This window comes from Xenopus tropicalis, chromosome 8, assembly GCF_000004195.4.
Source record: "Xenopus tropicalis strain Nigerian chromosome 8, UCB_Xtro_10.0, whole genome shotgun sequence".
Classification (NCBI taxonomy): Eukaryota; Metazoa; Chordata; class Amphibia; order Anura; family Pipidae; genus Xenopus; species Xenopus tropicalis.
This window is the reverse complement of record NC_030684.2, coordinates 86,068,316-86,094,264: the sequence shown is the minus strand read 5'-3', so window position 1 is coordinate 86,094,264 and position 25,949 is coordinate 86,068,316. Positions and strand designations below refer to the sequence as shown.

Here is a 25,949-nt window from a genome sequence, read left to right as displayed (position 1 = left end):
CACTCATGACAGTAGTGTAATGGTATTATAACTTACTGTGAGCTTTAAATTAAAAGCTGGAGTTTATTAAATGTGGAGTAGATGTACTTACGAGCTACTTGAGCAATTGCATTTTCATCCAGCATCATTTCTGCTATTCCCTCCTGGTCAACATCAATTTCATCCACATAGACCATCTCAGTAAGGGCACGGGTTTTTAGGCTCCATGCTACCTATGATAGAAGATAGAAAAGACAAAGAGCAAAAGGAAAGGTAAAAGTGATGCTTTAAAGGAGAAGGAAAGGGTTTAAAAGTCGACCCCATACATAGATAGGCCACATGTTCCTGTAGCTGATCGCTAAATTTTTTCACCATTTTTGGTGGTACTTTTCGAGCGCTGTTGGTTCCGAGCGCTCGTTTGCCTCTATTGCGGACACCATGTTGGATATTTAAAGGAACAGTAACACCAAAAAATGAAAGTGTATAAAAGTAACTAAAATATAATCTGCTGCTGCCCTGCACTGGTAAAAGTTGTGTGTTTACTTCAGAAAGTCTACTATAATTTATATAAATAAGCTGCTATGTAGCCATGGAGGCAGCCATTCGAAGGAGAAAAGGCACAGGCACATAGCAGATAACAGATTATTGTATTCTACAGAACTTGTCTGTTATCTGCTATGTAACCTGTGCCTTTTCTTTTTTCCAGCTTGAATGGCTGCCCCCGTGGCTACACAGCAGCTTATTATATAAATTATAGTAGTGTTTCTGTAGCAAACACACCAGTTTTACCAGTGCAGGGCAACAGTGCATTATATTTTTATTACTTTAAAGTACTTTTATTTTTTGGTGTTACTGTTCCTTTAACTTAGTCCAACATGGAGCCGCATAAGTTAATGTGCATGCGCGAACCTTCTCCCTCCCCTAGACGCGAGCGCGACCTACTCTACCCCAGCCGCTCCTGCTTGTGAGATGGGAAAGCGCACTCACAGCACAAGGTAAATGCCCATGCGCTTCCTGAGTAGTTGGTCTTAGTGTCCGTGCAGGAGCGATGCATTCTGGGAATCTTCTTTACACAGCTCAGCGTTTTTTCTTCCTGTTCTGATCTTCTGAACAGGCGAAATATGGGGACTTAAGGCCACTATTGAGAGAACTGAAGGTATGCCTGCAGTTTGAGATTAACTCTTTATTAGCCTTTCCTTCTCCTTTAAGCTGGCAGTTTCATCAGTTGCAAAAAAAGAAAATGCTGCATACATTTAAAGTAATATTTAGCTAAAGTTATAAAGGCATTAGTAAAAGGAGTGGTGGTCTTTTGTTTTAAAAGTTAGAAACTATGCACTAAGGGAGGGGTGAGGGGTGTCAAGGCAGTGCTAGTTAAGGGGGCATTTACAGCTGGGGTATAGTTCTATAGTAAAGATATTACTCCCATATACCAGGATTCTGTTCTTTCCAAAGGTTACTTCACATGTGGAGGTTTGTTCATTAGTCACTTAAAGGAGAACGAAAAGCATAGTAACATAGGTTGAAAAAAGATGTATGTCCATCATATTCAACCATAATGCCTATATATCAGTGCTGTCCAACTTCTACGGTGCCGAGGGCCGGAATTTCTCTAGCATACATGGTGGAGGGCCGCTAATGGAAGCCAGTTTTGACCACTCCCCATTTTGAAACCACACCCACTTCAAACCACAAATATTTTATCACAATGGTGGTAGCACAGCAAAATCCCAAATGCTTGGTCCTTACTGTGGGGATATCAACCATCATTCATATGTGAAAGAATTATGTCATATGAAGATATACCCTTAAATTCCATATGCCTCCTCCTCCCCTGTGGATAGCAGAGCAACCCCCAGTACATAATTATACACCTTAGGGACCATTTAATGGCTATTTCCAACTGCTAACAAACTCCCACAACAAACCCCTGCCAGGTTCACCACCCACAAGCAGCATAGGGCAAGCAGAGTATGGCACACACAGGCAGCACTCTGCCTGTCCTATGCTGTCTGTGTGTGCCATACTCTGCCTGCCCTACCCTGCCTGTGTGTGCCATACTCTGCCTGCTCTACCCTTCCTGTGTGTGCCATACCCTCCCTGACCTATGCTGCCTGTGTGTGCCATACTCTACCTGCCCTATGCTGGCTGTATGTGCCTACAGTACCTATGTCTGAGGTGTGAAGAAGTGAACAATGGGGGTGATTACAGTCTGAGCCTGAGGTGTGAACACTGCAGGGGGTGAACAATGCAGGTATTAAAAGGTGTGAAAAACACAGGGGATTACATTTTTAAACAACACAGAGGGATTACAGCCTGAATCTGAGGTGAGAACCATGCAGGGGGCCAGTTAATCTCAGTACTGATACCATTTAAAGCTTACTCAAAGGCAAGCCATCAAAGCAGCCAGACAGGTGGGGGCCCACACAGAGGGGCCCGCGGGCCGCCAGTTGGACAGCACTGCTATATATAACCTGCCTAACTTCTGGTTAATCCAGAGGAAGGCAAAACAAAAACATCTGAAGCCTCTCTAATTTGCCACATAGGGGAAAAAAACAAAGTGTACATTAGAATATTATTTATAGAAACCCAACACCACTAAGTACAATTAGTTTAAAATAAATTTTTTCTAACTTCATAAAATTCTAAATATATTTAAAGGGTTAGTTCACCTTTAAATTAACCTTTAGTATGATGAGTATGTTGATACGCTAAGGCAATTTGCAACTGGTTTTCTTTTTTGTGTGCATATTGTTTTTTGTTTAGCATTTAATTTCAGTAGCTATCTGGTTGCTGTGGTTTTACCAACCATAGCAACCAGGCAGTGGATTGAACGACAGACTGGAAGATAAATAGGAGATGGTCTAAATATGATGATAAGTAATAACAATTAACAACAATAAAAAAATGGCCCCAGAGACCAAAACATGTTTTTAGTTGTTTGGCCCCCATTGGAGAGCTGGAAGATTTCGAAGATGAACTATAAAATAATAAATAACGGTAATGAAGACCAATGAAAAATGTGCTAGGTATAGCACATTTTATAACGTACTAAAACGTAAAGGTGAAAGCTGCCAAGGTCCTATAAGTAAGAGTTAAACCTTGGCTGTCTTATAACCAGGGGACAATCCTGTCTTTTCACACCCTATATAACATATACAGAATACACAACCGGTCCAGTAGCGACAAATAGAATAGGTCCCCTGGAACATTCCATACCTGGTCATATGGCTCCTGCTCCAGGATCCGCGAGCACGTCTGAGAACAGAGCTCAAACTTCCTTCGCCGAAAGTAGCTCCAGGCCTGGAGAAGCGGCTCCGTCTCCAACCCCATTTTTATGTACAGTTCGGCCTTAAGACCTGGCGCACTTTCGGCAGCAAAACATTAACTAAACACTAGGCCGCGTCTCTATGACAACGGTTTAGCCACTGCGTCTTCTTTGCGTAGCAACCATCTCCTCTAAAGGGTCCTAATGAAGGCTGTCTAGCTCACTGCCTGTTGGAAGCGGTTTAGTGTAAGCCAGCGTAAAGGTCGAGTGGAGGTTGTTATGCTGATAGGTTGGGTGGGTTTTAGTGAACTTTTCTAATGAATTTCCCCCAGCATTGCTGAATAAAGCTATGATTGTTTATAGCTAGTGATTTTTTTCAAGTCTATAGAAACCGTAACAATGAATTACAGCTCAGTGATATTGTCATTGGTAACTAAAATGCCTACACTATATTTATACGAACTATATTTTTGGTTATACTATATGGTCATTAATTATTGAAGCTTAATACTCTTTTGCAACGTCACTTGTTATTATGAGTTAATATGCAACTGTATTATGCAATTTTTGTAAGGTTTTTAGCAACACACCCATACTACTAGGCTGTTTTTGCTGTAGAAATGTTATGCCTATTGTTTTAGTCATAAAATATATATATATATATATATATATATATATATATATATTGTACCAAATTATCCTTTACCTTCTGGGTAGCCTGGCATGGTTTGTGTTCCTTTTAACAGCCTGGTACAAAGTAAAGATAACACTCTTGCTGTATTTATGAGAGTAAATTCAGCACTCTTTATTTTACTAGAACAGGTAGATCATAACCATAAGGGCCGTGACAGACGGGGAGATTTGCTGCGATTTGCCGAAATCGGCGAAGTTGCCTTGAGAGGAAACTTATGCGATTTTGGCGCTGCGTATGCCATCCCACTGGCGATTTACATTCTAGCAGGTGGAATGGCATTTCGTGGAGAATAATCGCCTGCGACTAATCTCCCCGTCTGTCATGGCCCTAAAAGAACTAGTACAGTGTCAGTGAAGAACAAAGCAATGCAGTAACACAATTTATTAACCCCTAAGGTGCACTATATATAACAGAGTTCATGCCTGCTTGTTATGCGCATGTTGATGCGCACTTATCCGTACTCCAAAGTGTAACATCCATAAGATCCAGTACATTAGATTTGTAATCCGTTAAAGAACACCCATCCGGTGTTCCTAGAGATTGCAGTGTCCAGTATTTAGTCCTGGCTCTCCTCTTGGGTAGAACTGAACTACTAGCTAAGCAGGGGTGACTGATCCTAACAGGTACCAGATCCTGGGGCTCTATGGGAAGAAATGAATGAAGAACTTTTACACAATATTTTTTTATTCATTTGCAAATGCATACTGAGAGAGAAAAAATGCATATATTGCTCAACTAAGTGTGTTTATGTAAGTTTCAAGTGCAGCCTTTAATTCTACTGTATTTTGACAAATGCAGCATATTGGTTCTAGAAAAACACAATGAAATGTGAATGCAATAAAAGGCAACTCTGAATACTTATGATAACTATGACAACCAATCAGAATTTAATGGCATCAATTTGCTCATGTGTTTAGGTGCGCACTTTGCCTGGTAACTCTTACCTATGTAAAAGTTACCAGGCAGATATTGCAAAGCCTCTAGCCACTCAGCAGGAGCAAGACTTGTGGAGCATATGGTGCTTGACTCTGGAGCTGACAGAATAAAATGAAGGGATAAAGGCATTATTTTACAAATTTATAAATCTCTGAAATATAGTTTGGAAGCTGTGTAACTACTCTGCCCTGGGCTCCCCTGCAAAAAAATCTTCATATGGGCACGGCACAGAATAGCAAACTCTACCAGCCCCCAGTCCCCTTCCCGACCTGCTTTGTCTCGTCCCCTGCATTGTGAATTCCTGCTAGCTGCCCGCTCTCGTATCTAAGAGCTGTCGGGGAGCAGGGATTTACAAACAAGAACCGGATGGTGTTCATCCCAGGGTATTAAACAAGCTTAGCTCTTTGATTGCCAAACCTCTTCACTTAATTTTTCAGGATTTATTGAGGTCTGGGATAGTGCAGAGAGACTGGCGAATTGCTAATGTGGTGCCTTTATTCAAAAAGGGATTCCATTCTCAGGCTGAAAACTATAGGCCTGTTAGTCTGAAGCTTTTGGAAGGGGTGATAAGGGATTGGCTACATTGTAAGTAACAATACTATAAGTTGTGTGCCAGCATGGTTTTAGCGTATCAGATCTTTCCAGACTAATTTAATTGCCATTTATGAGGAGGTGAGCAGGAACCTTGATGCTGGCTGGCAGTGGATATCATCTACTTGGACTAAAGCATTTGATACAGTACCACTCAGAAAGTTAATGATAAAATTGAGGAATATTGGCCTGAAACGTAATATTTGTAAGAGAACTGGCTGAAGAATAGATTACAAAGGGTGGTGGTAATGGAACATTTTCCTGTATGAATCTTCTTTCTGAAATATTTCTTGAAATTGCCATTTCATATTCTATATTACTGCTAACTTCTCTTATAAGCTGGGGAATGTTTGGGACCTCCTGTTTTTTCCAATTCCTGGCAAATTAAAAGTCTGAGTGTATTTGATAATTGAAAAATTACTATTTCCAGAGCTTTGTTAGGAATTTTGTCATGAATGTTTAGTAACACCAGTTATGGAGATAAAACAAAATCTTTTGAAATATAATTCGATATCAGAGAAAATGCTGGAGTCCAGTTACCAAATGTGTAACATATCTCCTATTTCTTTGTTACATCTCTAACAAGTATTAACTGTTCCTGGATAAATCTGTGACAATTTTAAGGGGGTTAGGTACCAATTGTATAAAATTTTGTAAACATGGAACATTTTCTAATTGGGCCAGTTTTGTTAGTGGAGTACCACAGGGGTCTGTTCTTGGTTTGCTTGATTTTCAACTTGTTTCTTAATGACCTGGAGGTGGGCATAGAATGTACTGTTTCTATTTTTGCCAATGATACTAAATTATGCAAGACTATAAGTTCCATGCAGGATGCCACTTTGCAGAGCGATTTAACAAAATTGGAAAACTGGGCAGCAAAATGGAAAAGGAGGCTCAACGTTGGCAAGTGCAAAGTTATGCACTTTGGTAAAAATAATAAGAACACAAGTTATACATCAAATGGTAGTGTGTTGGGGGTATCCTTAATTGAGAAGGATCTGGGTTTTTTTGTAGATAACCAGTTGTCTAATTCCAGGCAGTGTTATTCAGTGGCTACTATAGTAAATAAAGTGCTGTATTGCATTAAAAAGGGCATTGACTCAAGGGATGAAAACATAATGTTTTTCCTTTTCTAGGTCTTTGGTAAGGCTTCACCTTGAGTATGCAGTGCAGTTTTGGGCTCCAGTCCTTAAGAAGGATATTAATGAGCTGGAGAGAGTGCAGAGACGTGCGACTAAACTGGGAAAGGGGATGGAAGATTTAAACTATGAGGTTAGACTGCCAAAGTCGGGGTTGTTCTTTCTGGAAAAAAGCACTTGTGAGGGGACATGATAACTCTGTACAAATACATTAGAGGAAATTATTGACAGATAGGGGGTGTTCTTTTTTCCCAATAAAAGGATCAGCGCACCAGAGGCCACGGAACTTTAGAGGAACGGAACTTTCATTTGAAGCAGCATAAGTGGTTTTTCACAGTAAGGGCAGCGAGGTTGTGGAATGCTCTTCTGAGTGATGTTGTGATGGCAGATTCTAGTGATCAGTGAATCTGTCCCATTTTCACTTTGTTATAAAATTTGAGAAACTGCGGCAAAATTTAAAAAACGGTGAAAAATTTGCATGCCGCTGCTACTGCTTGATTTTTTTGACATGGCAATGGCTATTATTGAACACAACCGCAATGTATTTGACGTGTTTGCAAAAACCAAAATTTTTTCCTGACTGCAAATTTTTTTCGTGACAAATTTTTGCGGGCGTTTCATGAAAAAAAGTTGACAATGGTGAAATGTGGAATTTCGTAGCAAATCCAAGCCTGGCAAAAATTTCGCTCATCACTAGCAGATTGTTAAATACCTTTTAAGGTTTGGATGATTTCTTGAACATGCATAATATTCAAGGCTACTGAGATACTAAAATCTACAATTAGTTTTGATGTTGGTATATAGAGTGTATACAAAGTATGTGAGTGTATAGATAGGTCAGTATAGGTTATGTGTGCTGGGGTTCACTTAGATGGGTTCAACTTGTTGGACTTTGGTCTTTTTTCAACCCTATGTAACTATAGAGACCACAGGGTCTGCTTTCTCTATTGTTATGTCACTGTAGTTTGCTGTTTAGAATATCCTTTTATAAGTAGGGCTTTATTAAAATGGGTGAATGTACAGACAAGAACCAGATAAACAGGATTTTTAAAAAAATATAAATAGAAGCTGAAAAAATTATTTTTATTTTCACTGGGAATAGGGCACTTCTGAGGTAATAATGTAAGGGTTTACAAATATGTTAGAGGTCAGTACGCAGAAATCCCTGAGGATCTTTTACTGACAACAATAATACACAGTGAACAAAAGGTCACCTTTTAAGATGAGAGAAAGGGTTATCCTAGTCAGCAACATAAATGGCCCTTTACTGTGTGAGGAGTCACATTATGGTATTTTCTGCCAAAGAGGGTTGTGTTTCTAACTTCAACTTTCTGATCCCCATTTTCCTCTATGAGGAAAATTACCTAAAGCTGTATAGGTAACTTTTAGGCCAGATTCATTAAATTGTGAGATTAGAACCACAGAGAAATGCACCCACTTTCTATTCATACCTATGGCATTTTTAAAAGCTTATTTATAAAACTTTCACCCATTGATAGGCACATTTCTAAAAATTCCATAGGAATGAATAGAAAGTGGGTGAATTTTTGTAGTAAGCTGCAATCTCACATATTGGTACATTTGCCCCTAAATATACATTAATATTTTGAAAACTAGATTTTTAGTGTCAGTATCACATTAATGCCCTGTTTGGTCTCCTGTCTGTGCTGTTAATGTACAGTGCTGCCTATACAAGTAATACTATAAGAATAGGAAATGCTTAATAAATATATAATTGATAGAATATCCAGTTTTACAAGGAGTAATATTTTAATGTAATTTAAATTTTTGATTGCCATGTAGTAGTCAGAAAGAATCCTCCTGCTCTTGTGTGGAATTTATAATTTTAGAAATAGAAACAGACATTTTAATGAAATTGCACATCTTACAGTAATTCCCTGAGGCTCCTGTCTCTTCAGCCTACCCTAAGCTCCAAAACTAAGTAAAACCCCATGTGCAAAATATAATTCTACAAGCTATTTGATTGATCTAGTGCAGTTATAATTATTAAATCAGATATTTTGTTGGTGTACTGGGGTAAGGTATATGTGTACCTATGCTTAGTAAATGAATATTAACAGTTTTGTAATGGTAATAGTAATGCTTATTCCTATATGTGCCATTTTCCAGTTGCTCCCTTGGTCACAGACGCAGTCTGAGATATAGTGGGTAGTGGAAAAAATGTAATTGTTTGCACTGACAAATATTTTTCTTATTTCTTAATCAGGAAAAAGCTACAGTACAAATGGAGATTTTTTTTTCAGAAAAAAACATATTCCCAAAAAAGAAACAATACTCTATTAAGGTCAGCACTAACCTAAAGGCATAAGCTCAAATCATCATTTACTTATCTGCCTCTAAGAGGTTTAATTATACTTTTTAATTTTGCAGACAATAAAGGATGATATTAACAAACTGAATTTATAACAGATACTTATTAAAGACTGTGATGTTTCCTCCCTACTTCTTTCCTTTTCCTCTTCTGTTTATCTTACCCAAACCTGTTCTGTTTATAGAATCATTTGGATTACAGGACTTTTTGTGTGTGTCTGAAAGAGACATATAAGTATGTAAACCTGAAGCACTATTTTACTTCCCATCCCAGAATAAATTATATCACATTTCTTCCGTTATCTACTTTTTTTGATTCCACCTTGAGAAAGGGGTCCAACACATAGGGGCTGATTTACTTACCCACGAATCCGACCCGAATTGGAAAAGTTCGGACTTGAAAACGAATATTTTGCGACTTTTTCGTATGTTTTGCGATTTTTTCGGATTCTGTACTTTTCGCGTAAGTTTTAACGCTACGCAAAATGCGCAACTTTTTACGCAACTTTCGTAATGGATAGGAAAACTCGCGTTTTTACGCAAAAATCGTATTGGATCCGAAAAATTCGTACAGAATCCGAAAAAATCGCAAAACATACGAAAAAGTCGCAAAATACCGATCATTATGAAAAAAACGCAATCGGACTCCATTCGACCCGTTCGTGGGTAAGTAAATCAGCCCCATAGCTATCTTGTTTAGTTGTCCCTTATAGAGTGTGACCATCAAGTCACCCTCACATATTTTAACTACAATCTTTGTTTTCTATATTTCTATATTCTATATTTGCTCCTTATGTGAAACTATATGAATAATGAGAGGTTACTATGAAACAGCCAAATATAGCACCTGGTTAAAATACAGACTTGCAGACATGCAAATGTGGAATGGTGTAAATTACCTCCTACTATTATTTTCCAGTCTTTCTTACTAAACACTGCACTGCCTTGTTTTCACTTCTTCCAGGTCTCCTTTGCACCAAATTAAGTTGGGCACATGTAAAATCCCAAGAAATACAATACGTACATGTGGCCAGCCCAGGGAGACCTAGGAACAGGGAAACAGTTTTTTATGTTTTTCTTAAGATTGTGAATTACACTACACAACAAAAGGGCACTGAATCAAAATAGTAAAGCAAAATGGGGGGGGGGGGGGGGAATATTTAAGGATCCAATTCTATAACGGGAAAGAAAAGCCAAGTTTTTTTTTTTGTTTTTTTTTTAAACCTGAACCAACAAAGCCACATTAGCTTTTGTTCATAAGCCTTGAATGTTAGCTAGGAAAGATCTTATTTATTAATTATAGTAAGTGAAGGTGCCAATTTTGCTTTATGCATATTTCATAATTGGATGCTCTGAAGTTCACAGACCTGAATCTCTGCCTGAAATGTCTCCTTTTTGCCAGGGACCCAGAAGCAGTCTTGGTAAAATCAAATTCTCAGACTCCAGCCATGCAAGATTGGGTTGTCATGACTTCTGCTGGTACTTAAAGGGTTAATCCTTATTGGAGGGAAATTACAGAAGATCTCTCATCTGGAAACCCCTAGGTCCTGAGTATTCTGGATAGCAGGTCCCATACCTGTATCCCGACAGAAGAGTAGACAGAAGAGCTACTTATGTATGCAGCGCTGTACAGTAGAAACGTGTTCAGGAGTGACACATACATAAACATACAGAGACTGGCATACATACACACACACTCAAGATTTACAAGACATACACACACATGCATACAGACCTATATATCTACACATCCAAATATAAGCAATAGTCAATGTGTGCTTAAACAAATGCAAACACTATATATTTTTCTGTAAATAGTAAGAGAAAGTAATTTTTTTAAAAGTAATTTTGCTCATTATATAGTTGTTCAGGCACACTAATCTAAGTCAAATATGAGAGCGGCATGAGGGCTGGAGTGAGATGTGCGGCAGGGGGGCATGCACATATATACAGAGACTGTATCACACATTATCTGTATCCTTCACTCCTTCCTCAGTCCTTAACCTGCCTCAGCCTGTACAGAGAGCTCTTAATCCCACCCCTTACTTGTAACCAATACACAGTGCCTCCTGCTATGGGAAGGATTTCAACCAGACAGGGAAGAAGGAGGGGGGCACGGCTGTACTGTCACTGGCTCATGCACAACCGGTGCTGAGGTTAGAATTTGCTTTTGCAGCTCAGAACGTGCTTCCAAATCAAACAACAATATAAACAACATTCAACTGCAACCACAATGGGCCCCCTAGCATCGGTGGGCATATGCACCCCTTTGCCCCATTATTAAAAGGGCCCCTGGCTATGGCTCTAATGCTCTTTGGCAAGGATAACCTAATACCCAGTGTCTTTCAAGTTACTTGCCCACAGTTGCACACTACTACCTGTTTGGAAACTGTTATTTCATTCTCATGAAAAGCAAAGGAGGCGTGATCGAAGTGATTATGCCTTCCAATGATTGGACAAACCTTCATATCCTTCGACTCAGAATACCAGTAAGCGACAGGGAAGGGCGTGCCTATGTCTGGGACTCCTGAGTCAGTGACAGAGCATTCATTCCTCTCTGCAGGAGGCTGGCAGCCAGAGGACGTCTCTGTAGAGGTGACAAGCAGCGGGAGAGCTAGGAGAAGGATTCAGCACCAAGGACAGCAGCACTCTCTTCTGTGCTAGGAGACATGCTCGGAGCATGCCCCATCTTCTCCCCACTTGCCTTTGGCTAGAGAGAAAGCAGGGAAGCAACAAGCCAGTTCCCATTGATGCATTCACATATTTGTCTGCCCAGCGTACTAGCAGTAGGAAAGCTGCCGCTGGCTGAACGACCACACATCTGGGGCTCTTGTATGAATTTTTACAGGGCGAACGTAAGACAAAGGTGGGAAATTTAACCATCAAGAGTTGTGGCGATGGCTGACAGGACGGCCCCAAACTGTCACCTGAGGCTGGAATGGGTGTATGGCTACAGAGGACATCAGTGCCGCAACAATCTCTACTACACAGCAGCCAAGGAAATAGTGTATTTTGTTGCTGGGGTTGGTGTGGTTTATAACACAAGGGAACACAAGCAGAAATTCTACATGGGTCACAACGATGATATAATCAGGTAAATACTGCAGTCTTTACACATTATAATTGCTTAACCAGTTCATTCTAATTCCATTTAGGAAATCCATTAGTGTTTTGTAACTGTAAGAATGCTTAACATTGGTTAGACTTTAATTTTAAGCACAACTAACCTTATACAAACTGTGACCACCCATTATTCACGAAAGAGCTCTACCATGGTATCACTTCCTCATTCAGGGTGCAAGTCAGGTGCAAGGGTTAAGTTACAGTCAACCTGTATAGCGCTTTTGTAACCTTACCTGTAACTACAAGCACATCTAGTGTGTATAAGAAAAAGTCTTAAGGGGGTGGGGTGTGGGTTTATGTGTGGGGGGATCATAGCTCTAGATGTGTTCTACAGGCTGTTAAAAATGCTGTGACTTCATACAAGGACACGGTTACTTATGAATCAAACCTGAAATCGCAAATGGATCAGTGTACCAAAAAGCTCAAATAAGTGTTTGATGTTAATTTTTAATATACTGTCTGTATATCAGTACAATTATATTTCTGCTTTACTAGTTCCCAAAAGTAGTGTATATTGATTACACCTGCACATTTTAATCCTTAACTGGAATACAGAAGAAACATCTCCTTAACAGATTTAACTGTAAATTTTGTCATTTGATTGTAATTATCAGTAGACTAATTTAGAAAGCCAGTGGGGCTCACGTAGATCTTAAACTCAAATGGCCACTCACTGGGAGAAGTTCAGTAGATAATGATATGTAGTGGGTTTAGGTGCTGTTTCTCAGACACTAAAAAAATTATATATGATATCATTTAGGAATGCTGGTAAAGATCCCAGAAATACAAAACCAAAATATCTCCATCCTAAAGGCTTGGCCTCCATGAGTATTGTGTGTAATGTCATGAAACCTTTCATACTGGTTTTTTAAAAACATGAGCTTAGTTGTATGCCTTGCTTGTGAAAGTTCTAGAACACTTGAAATTAGTGATCTTGCTTCTTTTCAAGGCTGAGACTTTCTGGTTTGGGAGTTGTTTGTAAACCTTTGTGTGCTGCTATTAAACTGCGACAAGGGAGTGTAATAACCGTAAAGGAGAAATAAAGGGGCAAAAGGCACATTTGCCCAGGGCCCACTGATTTTAGGGGCCCCATTCTGGTTGCAGTTGCATGTTGTTTGTATTGTTTGATTGGGGAGCAAGTTTGGAGCCGCAGAAGCAAAATCTAACCTCAGGTCCGGTTGTACATGAGCCAGTGACAGTACAGCCGTGCCCCCCTCCTTCTTCCGTCTGGTTGAAATCCTTCCCATAGCAGGAGGCACAATGTATTGGTTACAAGTAGGGGGCGGGATTAAGATCTCTCCTTACAGGCAACACGTAATATGACCTCCCTTGCTTCCACCCTTACTCTCAGGCAGGTTAGGGATTGAGGAAATTCAGATGATTGTGAAGCATGTGTGTGCCTGACTAACTATATTATGACCCAAAATATATCAGAAATAATACTTTCTCTTCCTATTATAGGAAAAAAGGATACAATGTGTGCATTTGCATAAGGCATATAGGTCTGTATGCATGTGGGTTCAATACTTGTCATGTGCTTGTGTATGTATGCCAGTCACTGTATGTATGTGCTGTGCAATGTCTTTCCCTGCTGTATCTTCTAGTATTGTGATTAAATATTTAGTAAAGATTTAGTTGATTTTATTTGTAGAAACGGATTTTCAATTTGGCCACTTTTTGGGCAATTGTATTAGTTTTGTTTAATAACCCCTCAGTGTTCAGGGCTGGATTGGATGGGGCACACATTAGCATTCTTGTCTTGGGTGTAAAAGCACGTTGGTCCCACTTTCTTTGCCTTGAATTTTGAGGACTAGGAGAACGTGCACTAATTTATCCATTTCAGATAACTGCAAATGTTGCCCCAGACAAGGCTTGATGTGCATTTGTATTAATTGAAGTTGCCTAACATTTTGAGTTGTATTTTGGTTATGTCTTTGAATGCTAAGGAGCTATTTGGTGATGGCTGCCGGTAATAATTTTCAGACAAAGCACTAAAATATTGGCCAACATGTGGTTTCATACTAAACAGCAAATGTAATAACCTGAGGATAAATACATAAGGGAGGACAATAAAGGTACATCAGGTAGGACAGTTATGTATAACTTACAGTTATGTAAGTTATGACAGAGGTGGTAATTGGGCAGCTAGTGTGTGTCTGCTGGTTGGTGAAATTAATAAAGCATACTGGTTCTAAGAGATTGGTAGCACTCCCTCTTCTGTGGGGATATATTTCCATATGCTACTCATTCTCAGGCAAACAGTTTTTGTTTGATTTTTATAATAAATTAAGTAAATTATCCTTATTTGTCTGAGGGGAAAAGGTGTTATGGGCAAGGCAGGAAAAATCTGTGATTTTTGGTTTAGCAGTGATTTAAAGGAGAACTAAAGCTTAAAATAAAAGTAGGCTAGATATGGAGCAGGGAAGATCTGTGCCTCCAAAGATGCCCCAGTAGCCCCCATTTTCTTTTCTGCTGATTCACTGCACATGCTCTCTGGTACTTTCAGTTTGAGCTTAGGGGCCGACTCACAATATACTGTATATATACAATATATAATACAATATATATAAAAATATAACAGTCCCAATTTCAATGTATATACAGTATATATATAATACTCACAATATACAGTATATAAGGCAACTAAAAAAACAGTGCAATTAGTATCAGAAATTAATAATCACTCTGAAGCATTAGCTTATATGACAGATGAACCTAATTTTCTACTTTTTGCAATGCCCCCTAAATTAAGCTCTTCAGCAGCTGCCCAGAGAACACTGAGCATGTGCAGTGCCACCGACACTCTTAACAAAATTGAAATTGGGGAGCGCTTTAATTTGTTGGTGTAACTGTTCCTTTAAGTGAGGGGGCCCACCAAACTGATCTTTGCCAGGGCCCACCAGAGCCTTAAAGTGACCCTGGGTCCAGTCCAAGATGATTATTTAAGACATAAAATGTCTTTATTGGCTTGTCCATAGCAACAGCACAGTTTGGAGCTACAGGCTCGAAACATTGTTTTTAGCCTCCATGTGAATAAAGACATTTTATACATATTACATTGCTGCCTTGCCTTGGATTAAACCCAACAACTAGAGAATGATGGGGGATGTTTCTCTATACTGAACAGTGCAAAGTTGCTGAGAGCTTTGCAGATGCGAGAGCTCAGCATCACTGAGCTGGACAGCATTAAGTATTTGCTGTGCATTTCTGTGCTCACTGAAATCTCTGCCCTTTATGCTAAACCCTGATGTGCCAGACGGCTCTTAGGATAATGTGCTACAAGCCCTCAGCAGACGGTATTGCCCTATGGTGTTGATGGCTAGTGCAGCTCATTACTCTGCCTCACAGATAAGCAAACAATAACCTCAATGTGCTATACCATTTTGCATGCTTGGCATTGTTCACCAATCACTGTAAAGGTGGCCATTCACTTACCAATTACAATCTTTCCTGCGACTGTTGGTCGAAACAATAGGGATTCTACCCCTATCTAACGATTCAACAGCGCTCGATCAAAATCTTTTGTCCCGCCTGATTGATGAGACAACCGGTATCCAAGCATACATGCACCGAATATTGTACAAAACCTTTTTTTGTATGATAATATCAGTGCATGTATGGTCAGCTTTACTCTACATTTTAATGTAACCCAAACCTACCCTTAAGAGATAAACTCAAGGAAGCATGTTTTGCTCCAGAATTTACTTTACTGTGATACAAACTGGCTGTGAAACTCTAGAATATACTGCTCTTTTTTCTTACCCCAAAGATAACTAAATAGCTCCCATCAAATATAATATCACATGAACTATAAAAAGTACACTGCAACAGATATGCTGGTTTACATAATTCTATATTTGCTGTATCATATATTAGACATAATACAATATTGTATAATGCTATATTTTTCAAACTACGATGATATATGGATATTTTTAAATAACGATTTTATTTTGGTGTTCCTCACCATAGGCTACAGGCAGCAGCACATGTACAGCTTTTCGGTAAAGACGTAAGCATGGCTGGAGTTTAATTAAGCAATAAATGTATTTTACTGCTCTGTGTCTTGTGTATTTACAACATCATATCCTCACACCATGCAAACTTAAATGTAAACTCTTCTGAACTACTGTGATAAACAAAATGTGGGCCTGCTATAAATGAATCTGCATACAGCTGAAGTTGTCTATCAATGCAGAGCAAATTTAATTGCACTACTTCTGTTGGGAAGAAGTCTTAGAAGTATCTGCTTGGTGTTCACATCCTCAACACCAAAATGCAGCATGAGCATTGTAGTGTCTTAAGTGAGCACGCAGGCTCCATAAATTGTGTATGTAAAAGAAGGGTTTTTCTTTATTGTCACATGACATAATCCATTGCAGCAATATCATGTAAATAATCAAAGCCCATTTTTCTGGGAAGCAAAATCCCTTTCCATCTGGATAAGATTATCATGGTGAATGACTAAACATTAATAAACTATGATGAAAACAGAATCTATATCTCACTCTCCTGCCCGTCTGTCCTCTATCAGTTGTCCCTAGCAACCATCATTACAATGACATTGAGAAGAACAATAATCAGCTTTAAAAAGGAACTGAAATGTTCTGGAAGTTTGCTGTGATTGTCATCTTAGTTAGATATCATCTTTACACTAGTTTTGTTACGTTTCATATCAAGTTTGACCTTATAACTGAGCAAAACAATAAAATACACATACACATGTATATCTCTGTGTAAGGTTTTTATTTTGTTTTTAAAAAGATGTGTTGTTAATTAAATTGTAGTTCCAGTCTCAGGATCCAACAAAATACAAGAGATTGGAAACAAATGCAGAAACTTCCATTTATTCTCTTCAGTGACGAAAGTGGATATATTGCTTATCAGAAACAAAATTCATTACAATAAGATCCAAGAAGACATTTTAAACCTTTACTTGTTTAGATCCAAAAGCACAGACAGGCTTAATAACATTTGCCATTAAAGTACAGTATATCTCTCAATGCTACATTATTCTGGTGTTTCCATCTTCATTCTAAACTATTGTTAAACAATTTAAGCACAGTTAACCAATGGTTATCAGCATCTGTTGGAATCCCACAGTTGGTTGGATATATTAAAACTATGACTCATTTGCTTGGAAAGTTATGTTAATGCTTAGCTTATGAGGTCAGCCCACAGTCCAAGGTAGTAAGTAACAGCAATCAAGGTACCTCAAGAACTCTGGGCCTTTAGTAGTATGCCATAAATAGCACATAAACAGATGAGGGCCAAAAATATTATCTGATTGTCAGTGTCAGTACATTAAGTCTAATTGCATTGTAAATGAAATATCTAAAAAACCCAATGCAGCAAAATAATTAATTCTGAATTTCCATCACACCAGGCAACAATCTAATAATCTGGGTCATTAATGCCTGGTACAAATCTCTGTGGATTTTCTCATACAAGCTGGCAGTCATACAGGACATTGACCCTGGAAACAGAATTACAGCTAAATTCAGCTGATAACATTGCCTTGAATTTAATTCAGATATCAAACTCAAACATTAACAATGTAGATTACTTTATTTACTAATAGAAAACCTCTATAAAAATGTCCCTGTACACAAGGCTACTGTAGGATTCAACATCTTTCCAAACTTTTACCAAATCAGCTGTAATTTTGGTTTTCTGTAGTTGCGCAAAGTTGCCTGCAGGGGAAAGAAAACTTGGCACAGCTTTGGAAAACAGAAACGATGCGAAGGCCTTTCCACCAGCGATTCCTGTTTGTGCTGGTGGAAAGGTATTTTGGAGTGGGTGAGTAACATGCTCAGTGGGACATCAACCTTAAGAACCACCACATATGATTGTTCACGTAGTGAAACTGTCCCCATAAAAATTGTCTTGTAGATATTGGTACTTTGAAATAACAGAAATAGTCTGGCAAGGATAGAAAGCCCTGTATATGAGAGTTACCCAACCTGTACCCCTTCAGTTGCTAAAGTTCAATAGCATTTAAAGGACCATATATTGAAAAGGTTTACATTATATAAAAAATAGGGTCCAAAAAAGTATTTTTGGCCACCCTTATTTTTGCGATCTTTTCACAATTCGAGAAAAAAATGTGAATATACTCGAAAATATTCTTAAGAACCACAAATAGTCTATATTTATTAAAGAAAAAATCCTCAAAAAGTCGCCAAAAAAACCTTGGCAAGTAAAAGCTTGCGAAGTTTACTATAAGTCAATGAGAACTGTCTCTATCAACTTTAATTATTTATTTATTTTTCTAGTTATTAAAATATTTACATTTTTCACCCTTTTTAAAAATGAAAGAACAATGTGATTCTTGCCAGCATACATTTAGTAGAATTAAGTCTAAAACAACTGGACTTTCTGATTTCTTAAAAACATTTCAGCACTCATCTGAGTGGCTTCTTTAGTTCAATTGCAAATTTTCCTTAGATACATTTAAAGAGAGATATATGCCTTTTATCTCAATAAAATATGGGACCCATATCTAGAAACCCATTATCCACAAAGGCAATTCAATTTTTAAATTATTTTCATTATTTCTCCAATAATAAGACAGTACCTCGGTACTGAGATCCAAATTGCAGAAAGATCCCTTATCCAGAAAACCACAGACCCCCGAACACTTGTACTTGAAATACGCCATTGATGGAAGTGGAAATGATAAACATTTAGCATATTAATGTTACTACATGGTTGTAGATATGTTGGTGATAATCCTTAGAGAAACATTTATATGTATTGAATTACACAGTCATCATGTTTGAGGAGGATGAAAATCTGTAGCAGAAGACAGATTACAACAGAGAAAACAATAGCTGCATAAGGTACCTAGAATGTAAACTTGCTTAAAGTGCATTCATCGACCTTGCATTTGAATGGTTGCTGACTCCAGAAACAGAATACAAAGATTTATGATTTCTGCAGTGTACTGTACAGTATATCTTTCTTTGCACAAAGAAAGGCATCTATAATCAGGTTTTTCAGTAGAAAATGTTAAATTTCTACCAACACAAGATAATAACTCTGCTACTTATTTTCCTATTCCCTTGAGATCTTTTGGCAACAAATTAGTTAAAGTTCATTTTTTTCTGGCATAAATTCTGGCTGTTGTATTGTAATCTGTATGTTTCTGTAGATTTTAACTCAATTTTCTGTTTTGCAACATTTTTGATCAGTTAAAACATACATATCGATGCTACATAAAGGTTTGTTTACAACCTAAAATGACTTATAGGGGCACATTTACTTACCCACGAACGGGCCGAATGCGTCCGATTGCGTTTTTTTCGTAATGATCGGTATTTGGCGATTTTTCGCAAAATTGTCGCGACTTTTTCGTTGCCATTCCGAATGTTGCGCAAAATTTGGCAATTTTTTCGTAGCGTTACTACTTGCGCGAAAAGTCGCGACTTTTTCGTAGCCTTCGCGCTGAGTACGAAAGATTCGGATTCATTCAAGCTTCAGTATGGTGACTTTTCTTGGGCCAGGTTGGAGCTGCAGGGTGCCATTGAGTCCTATGGGAGGCTTCCAAAATCATGCAAGTCTGAAAGTTTCGCCCGCCGCTTACGAGCGCTCAATACGAAAAAGTCGCGACAAGATACGAGCGCATCGTAATGGCTACGAAAAACTCGCGTTTTTTCGCGCAAATCATATTGGTAACGAAAAAGTCGCGACAATTTCCGAAAAGTCGTAAAGGAGCAGAAAAAAATCGCAAAAAATACGAAAAAGTCGCAAAATGTTCGTTTTCCAATCGGAATTGTTCCAATTCTGATTCGGATTCGTGGGTTAGTAAATGTGCCCCATAGTGTATTAATTGCTTCCATTACTTAATTATAATCATTAAGTTTCTATAGGGGTTTTACATAGTGTGAGTTTGTATACAAGCAGTAAAAAAATTGCTGCTCCCTTTATTATCCTCAGACAGCTTTTGGGTTTCTAACTGCAGACTACTAGTATGATATCTCTGTTTGGACACACTGCTCATGATGGCAGCTGACAGATGCTTATCAGCTTTCTACAAGACTTTTTTCATCTTGAACGGGGAGTATCTGAATGGCCATTTAGCCCTTTGACAAACAGAAAAATCAGTGCAACTTCTAGGTGTTTTTGGAAGCAGATATGTCAGTCTTTTTTCTGATGCTCTATGTTTCAGGGAGTGACACAATACAGCAGGTACTGATTCAGCTCTTTATGAATGCCCTATATTCTGTGGAGAAAAATGTACCTCCCATGATTTCTTTCCTGAGTCTTGTATAACTCATTATTTTGCCCTTTATGTTACTGTTGATTAAGTACCAAACCAAACTGAATTATTTAGGTCACTGGATATTGTTGTTGCTGTCTGAGTACTTTAAAGTGTAGCTTTTCATAAAATTGCAGTTTTGCTTCTAAAGGACTGCATTTTGTGATCGTTCCAGTTGGCAGTGCTCCAGCATGAAAAAAATAATCTTGTGCAACATCTGCTATTTCAGAGTGGATTAGCACAGGTTACAGCTGATGCCCTGCAGTTTTGGGTCATTATGAAAATCTAGAGCAGAGACAGTAGCTCAAACTAGACGCACAGTTTACCAAGGTATCATTAAATATGATTGTAATTCTAGGGTATTAGAAGCTTCAGGATTCTTCTATACAATGGAATTATGAATTATCTTTTGTAAAAGGAGACATAACAGCCACTATAAAATTGTGTTACAATATCTAGAATATACATAAACAGTCATTTTACACATTTAATATAAAACTTGCTGTAATCATTGTGGATGTACCTAACATGTTGTACCCAAACATATTTTTAGGAACAACCTGGATTCAAACCATGAATTTATTAGCAACAGCTTGATCTGCTGTTTCTTCAGGTCTGGCCTGAGACCCAAAATAGGCCCTGGCATTTCCAGTACCTAGAGGCCCAAACAGCCAACATCAGCACATTAAACAGTGACAGTCTATGGCATCTTGCAGCAGTCCCTCTGGCATTTGCCAGAATTCATAGATTGCAGTTCTGGGCCCCTGTTTCCTTTACACTCTTGGTAATCATTTAATCATGCTTTGCATTTGGTAGCCATGTACAGGAATAATTATTATTGTTTATCCTCATCTTCTAACATATAATTGATTATCAAAAGGCAGTGCTGCTTCAGTCCTGCCACCTTCTCAGATTATATGGAGTTTGTTTCAACATTATCTATGACTTTGCACCTCAATTATTTCGACAACATACTACCCTCCTATCTCTAAACTGCGCTCATGCCACTTGCATCTATGAGGACCTCACTTGGATTCCATTCCTCTGTGCTTTTGAGCAGGAGTCACAAGTCCAGTTGCACTGTTGTTTAACATAAAATCATTGCACTTAAGTGAAATACTAGACACTAAACTACTATTTTTCCATGTTATTCAAGTAGGTGGGGTGCTTCCCTGGTTTAAATTAAAAAAAAAAAAAAAAATTGTCTAGGGAAAGACTTGTGTCATAAGGACAGATATCCTCTGCACATTCTGGTTTGGTCCTGTTTGGATTCCTCCTGATATCTACTTTATTAGAGTATAAGTATGCATACCTTCATATTGTTTATTTTTAGTGTTTTTTGTCATGGCACTGTTTTCACTGTTTGCATTTTTAGATTTATTATTCTGGGTGAACACTTCAATGTCTATGGGGCTGATTGATCAAAGTACGAGTTCGAATCCCGAAATGGGTAAAGTTCAGATTAGATACAATGATTTCTGATCACAAATGTCATGAAAATGCTTACGAAAAAATCGTACTAGTCATGATAATATTGTATTGGCGATCCGAAAGTCTCGAAATTTTCATAACCGAACAATTGTAAACGGCGGGAAAACCTTTCTGACTTTGATCCTTCTGTGCATGTTTTTGAAACCTCCCATAGGACTCAATGGCACTCTGCAGCTCCAACCTGGCCCAAGGAAAGTCACGATACCGAAGCTTGAATGAATCCGAAACTTTCATACTCGTTGTGACAATACGATTTTGTTGCGTAATTTTTTATGCATAGTACGAAAAAGTCATGCAAATTAGTTACAAAAAACAGCGAAAATACGCAAGGTATGAAAATGTTGATAAATGGGCCCCTATATGTACCTTACTATTGATTAAGCAGTAGTTATAACCATGTTTTTAATATCTGTGGCCCATGCTAATTCCATGCTAATAAGAACATGACCAAGTGTTGGGCCACAAAAGAGGTTGACTCTTTGACTAAAGGTCCCCATACATGGGCCAATTCTAGCTGCCGATAACGGTCGATTCGGCAGCTAATCAGCCCATGTATGGGCACTACCGACAGGCCTGCCCGACTGATATCTGGCCTGAAATTGGCCAGATCTCGATCGTGCAGGTTTAAAAATTTTGTTGGATCGGTGACTGCATCCCATAGGTGGGGGATATCGGGAGAAGATCCGCTCGCTTGGCGACATCGCCAAGTGAGCGAATCTTAAGGTGTATGGGGACCTTAAGGCTGATATGGGATCCCTATTTCCCAAGTTAAAGTGCAGCAGAAACATAGCCCCACACAGCTTCCGTTTTTTAACTGAAATTTAAATAGTATAGATACTTTGATCTACACATGCTTCTCAGTGGTTGTGCCTTGCTCTAAAACACTTGACATTTTTTAAAATAAACTGCAAGGTTCAGTTGAGGACAGCTTTTAAGTACAGGGCAGTGTGCCTTTATCTGCACCATCACTTTAAAGGACAAGGAAAGGCTAAGTCACTTGGGGGTGCCAAAATGTTTTTCACTCTACTACACGTGCGCGTGAACTAACAGGAAGGAGGAAGCGCCGCAGCTACCCTGGGCTGGTGCTGTTCTCTCCGAACAGGGGCACCAGTCCGGGGTAAAAGGTAGGCGATTTAAGTCACTTTAACATTTTGGCACCCCCAAGTGACTTTGCCTTTCCTTCTCCTTTAAAGAATTGCTCTAGGTCTCTGTATCCCTAAAGCAGATCACAGACCTGCATTCCCCTGATAAATACTATTTTGGCAGTGCTGTATTTATGAGGGGTGAGTAGATTAGAATATGGCATTGGACTAAAGTCTGCATTGGACTAAAGTGCAAGTTCTAATGCAGCTCACACTGGGCTTTTTTACACACAAGGTGCAGAGTGTAGCATTGCCTCTACCACAAGTGCAAAGTTAATGAACACTAAGGGGAGACTAATCTGCCCACAATCTAGAATGTAAATCGGCGGTGGGATGACATATGTGGTGCCGCGATTTGCCAAAGTTGCCTTGAGAGGACTTCAGCGGTGCAACTAATCTCCCCGTGTGTCACAGCCCTAAGGATTGTGATTTTGCACCCCTTAGTGTTCATCCATTTGCAACAAGGCAGTTATAAATGACCCTTAAAGTACAGTCCTGGAATGAATTCCTGTCTCGAGTAGGTATTCTACAGCACCCTTGGATGGTTGGAGCGACACATGCAACTAACTTGCACTTAATGAATAGCACATTAATAGCACTTTCTTTGCTATGTGCACTGGTGCACCAGAAATGGGGCAGGTCACATCCCTAACGACACAAGGAAACTACGGAAATAATTAATGCACAATTTATCATACCCAACGCAAATTAGTGCTCCCAATGGTAAAGCACGTACAAGCTGCAGTACACATAGTTAATTACGCTGCCCACATTGCATTGTGAGTAAAAAGCATTGCAATTTGTAAATATCCCCTTTTAGGTCAGTAACTCTTTGCAGAAAGTCTTTATGACACACGATTACTGAGGAGTTGAGGGGTTGCATTACAGGATAAATAAGATAAAGTACATTAATAAGAAACGCATGTCTAAGTTATTTACAACAGCATCATTACACGTCATATAAGGTCTACTGACTGCTCATCCAGCTCTGTCATGTGAATTCAAACAAAACTTCCGCATGAATAAACTTTTGCAAAGTCAGGCATTTGTATGATTTCTAAATGAATAAACATTGAAAGCAATCCTTCTGGTGGACTATTAACAATCATATTCAGAAACCTTGGAATGCAATTAGTTTTTTTGCAAGACGAAGAAGAAACATTATTTCTTCTTATAATTATAGTCTCTACTAACTGGCCCAACAATAACCTTAAAACAGTTTAGTTAAAGGAGGAATTCATATAAAAATAAACATCAGCACCTGTAGGTGGGTGTTCCTTGAATTTTGAAGTAGTTGGTTATTTTCTATCTTGTGTGGGTGTGTTTTGGCAATAAACACTCGCTTGTTTTAGTGGTCATTAATTGTCAACGCGAAAAGTTTATGTTTTATGTTACTTATGTTTTTACTGGTACTCTCTTATTAGCAATCACAGTTTTAATAACAAACTACAGAACTATAGAGCAAAAATATCCTATATTTTATTCTCCTCTCTGGGCAGTAAGAAATATTTACAAATACTGTGTATTTTTCTGGAACTGCATGCCCAGCTAGTACAATGGCTAAGTACAATTAATATTTCATTTGACCCTGACACTTGAGGGAGCCTTTGAATGCAACGCCTACACAGTAGTATGTTTCCTTCCTTTATATCCCCAGTTCACCTTGAATTATCCATCGTCTGTTGGCAAATAGACTGTTGGGTATTATAGTATTTAATATGGTAGCTGCTTACAAACAGTTGTTTATTACAGGAAAAAAGTCAAAAAGCCAAATTTTGCTCATCTTTTTTTTACCTCTGTAGAAAAAAAATAGAATAGAGATCAGGTGACCATTGAGATAGTAATGCAGTCCTATGCTTCACTTGATCTTCCTCTTAGATTAGAAAAACCTTATAAGCACATCCACAGGAAATATAAACCCTTGTTTTGATCATTTGATCATTATCACACACTTGGCATATTCTGTGCTAGATGCTATTTAAAGGATTGTATGCACATTAACATAACTCAGCAGCATGTCGACACATAATTATATTGGTTTTCGAAAATATATTTGTTCTCTTTTAGATTTTATAATTGAATTGCATAATTTGCTATTCAATTGCTATTTGTTACTGTTACCAGAGCTTTATGGGAGCTCTAGTGATACTAGTGATATATACTATGGTAGTATTAATAAACAATCAACAAATAACCAGAAACCCATATCCAATTCCCACTGTCCCTGAACCATCTTTGCCTGCAAAAACTAACCAACCACTGATGATTACTCTCTCTATTTATGTGAAAGGAGTATATCAGGTCCTGCCATAGATTTCTGTTGGTTTAGATGTGAGTACTGAAGATGCTGTTCCTCACCCATTGTTTGCAGTGCTTGCTTATAAGTTTTAGTTATGGTTTTAGATTTCCATGCTGTGAGCCAATTATTTACGTTATAAAATGCTAGAGGCCACATTATTATAAAACAATGATGTCTCACAAAGACATATGTGAAGATACTGGACATGCTCGAGAGTAAAGGTGGCCATACACAGCCAGATTTCTTTGTATGAAACAAACAATTTTAGGAATATCCTATAAAATTGTCTACTTATGGTTACATTGATGGGGTACAAACACATCGTTTGGACAGGTTTATAAATTTTATTGTGAAACTATGAAAATGGTCAGTGGATGGGATAAATAGACATTCACTGCGCATGTCTTTATTTTGAATGGCTGGGTTAAATGCAAAAGTAAATAAAGGAACAGATTGGTGAAGATATATATGATCTTGCAGCCAACACAACAAAGACATAACAAAAGTCTCCCCGCGTATCATTTAACACTGATGGATGAATCGTTCCTTAAGGGAGGTGACACACGGGGAGATTGCGATTTATCACAATCACCTCCCTAGCCTAGACTATCAGTTAGCTGAAAAGATCATTCTCAGTGAAGCGTCAAAATCTCCCAATATTTTTTTTTACAAAAATGTCAGTTGGACAACCCTGCTTTG

The 25,949-nt window shown here is 38.4% G+C and overlaps 2 protein-coding genes across 3 annotated transcripts in view; one reads left to right on the top strand and one right to left on the bottom strand.

Annotated features, from left to right (window-relative positions):
* ttc8 (tetratricopeptide repeat domain 8) overlaps window positions 1-3,494 on the bottom strand; it is a 35,336-nt gene extending 31,842 nt beyond the window's left edge. Inside the window, exons 1-2 of the mRNA XM_002933198.5 lie at window positions 3,196-3,494; window positions 92-212 (exon numbers count right to left, since the gene is read on the bottom strand). Of these exons, the coding sequence (XP_002933244.1) occupies window positions 92-212; window positions 3,196-3,309 (235 nt within the window). The 5' untranslated portion in view covers window positions 3,310-3,494. The remainder of the gene's footprint in view (window positions 1-91; window positions 213-3,195) is intronic.
* A 7,725-nt stretch (window positions 3,495-11,219) lies between these two features.
* The window catches only part of eml5 (echinoderm microtubule associated protein like 5), a 99,717-nt gene continuing 84,987 nt past the window's right edge, over window positions 11,220-25,949 (top strand). For both annotated transcript variants that reach the window (XM_031890803.1, XM_031890802.1), the window contains exon 1: window positions 11,220-12,029. In XM_031890803.1, the coding sequence (XP_031746663.1) occupies window positions 11,833-12,029 (197 nt within the window). In that variant the 5' untranslated portion in view covers window positions 11,220-11,832. The remainder of the gene's footprint in view (window positions 12,030-25,949) is intronic.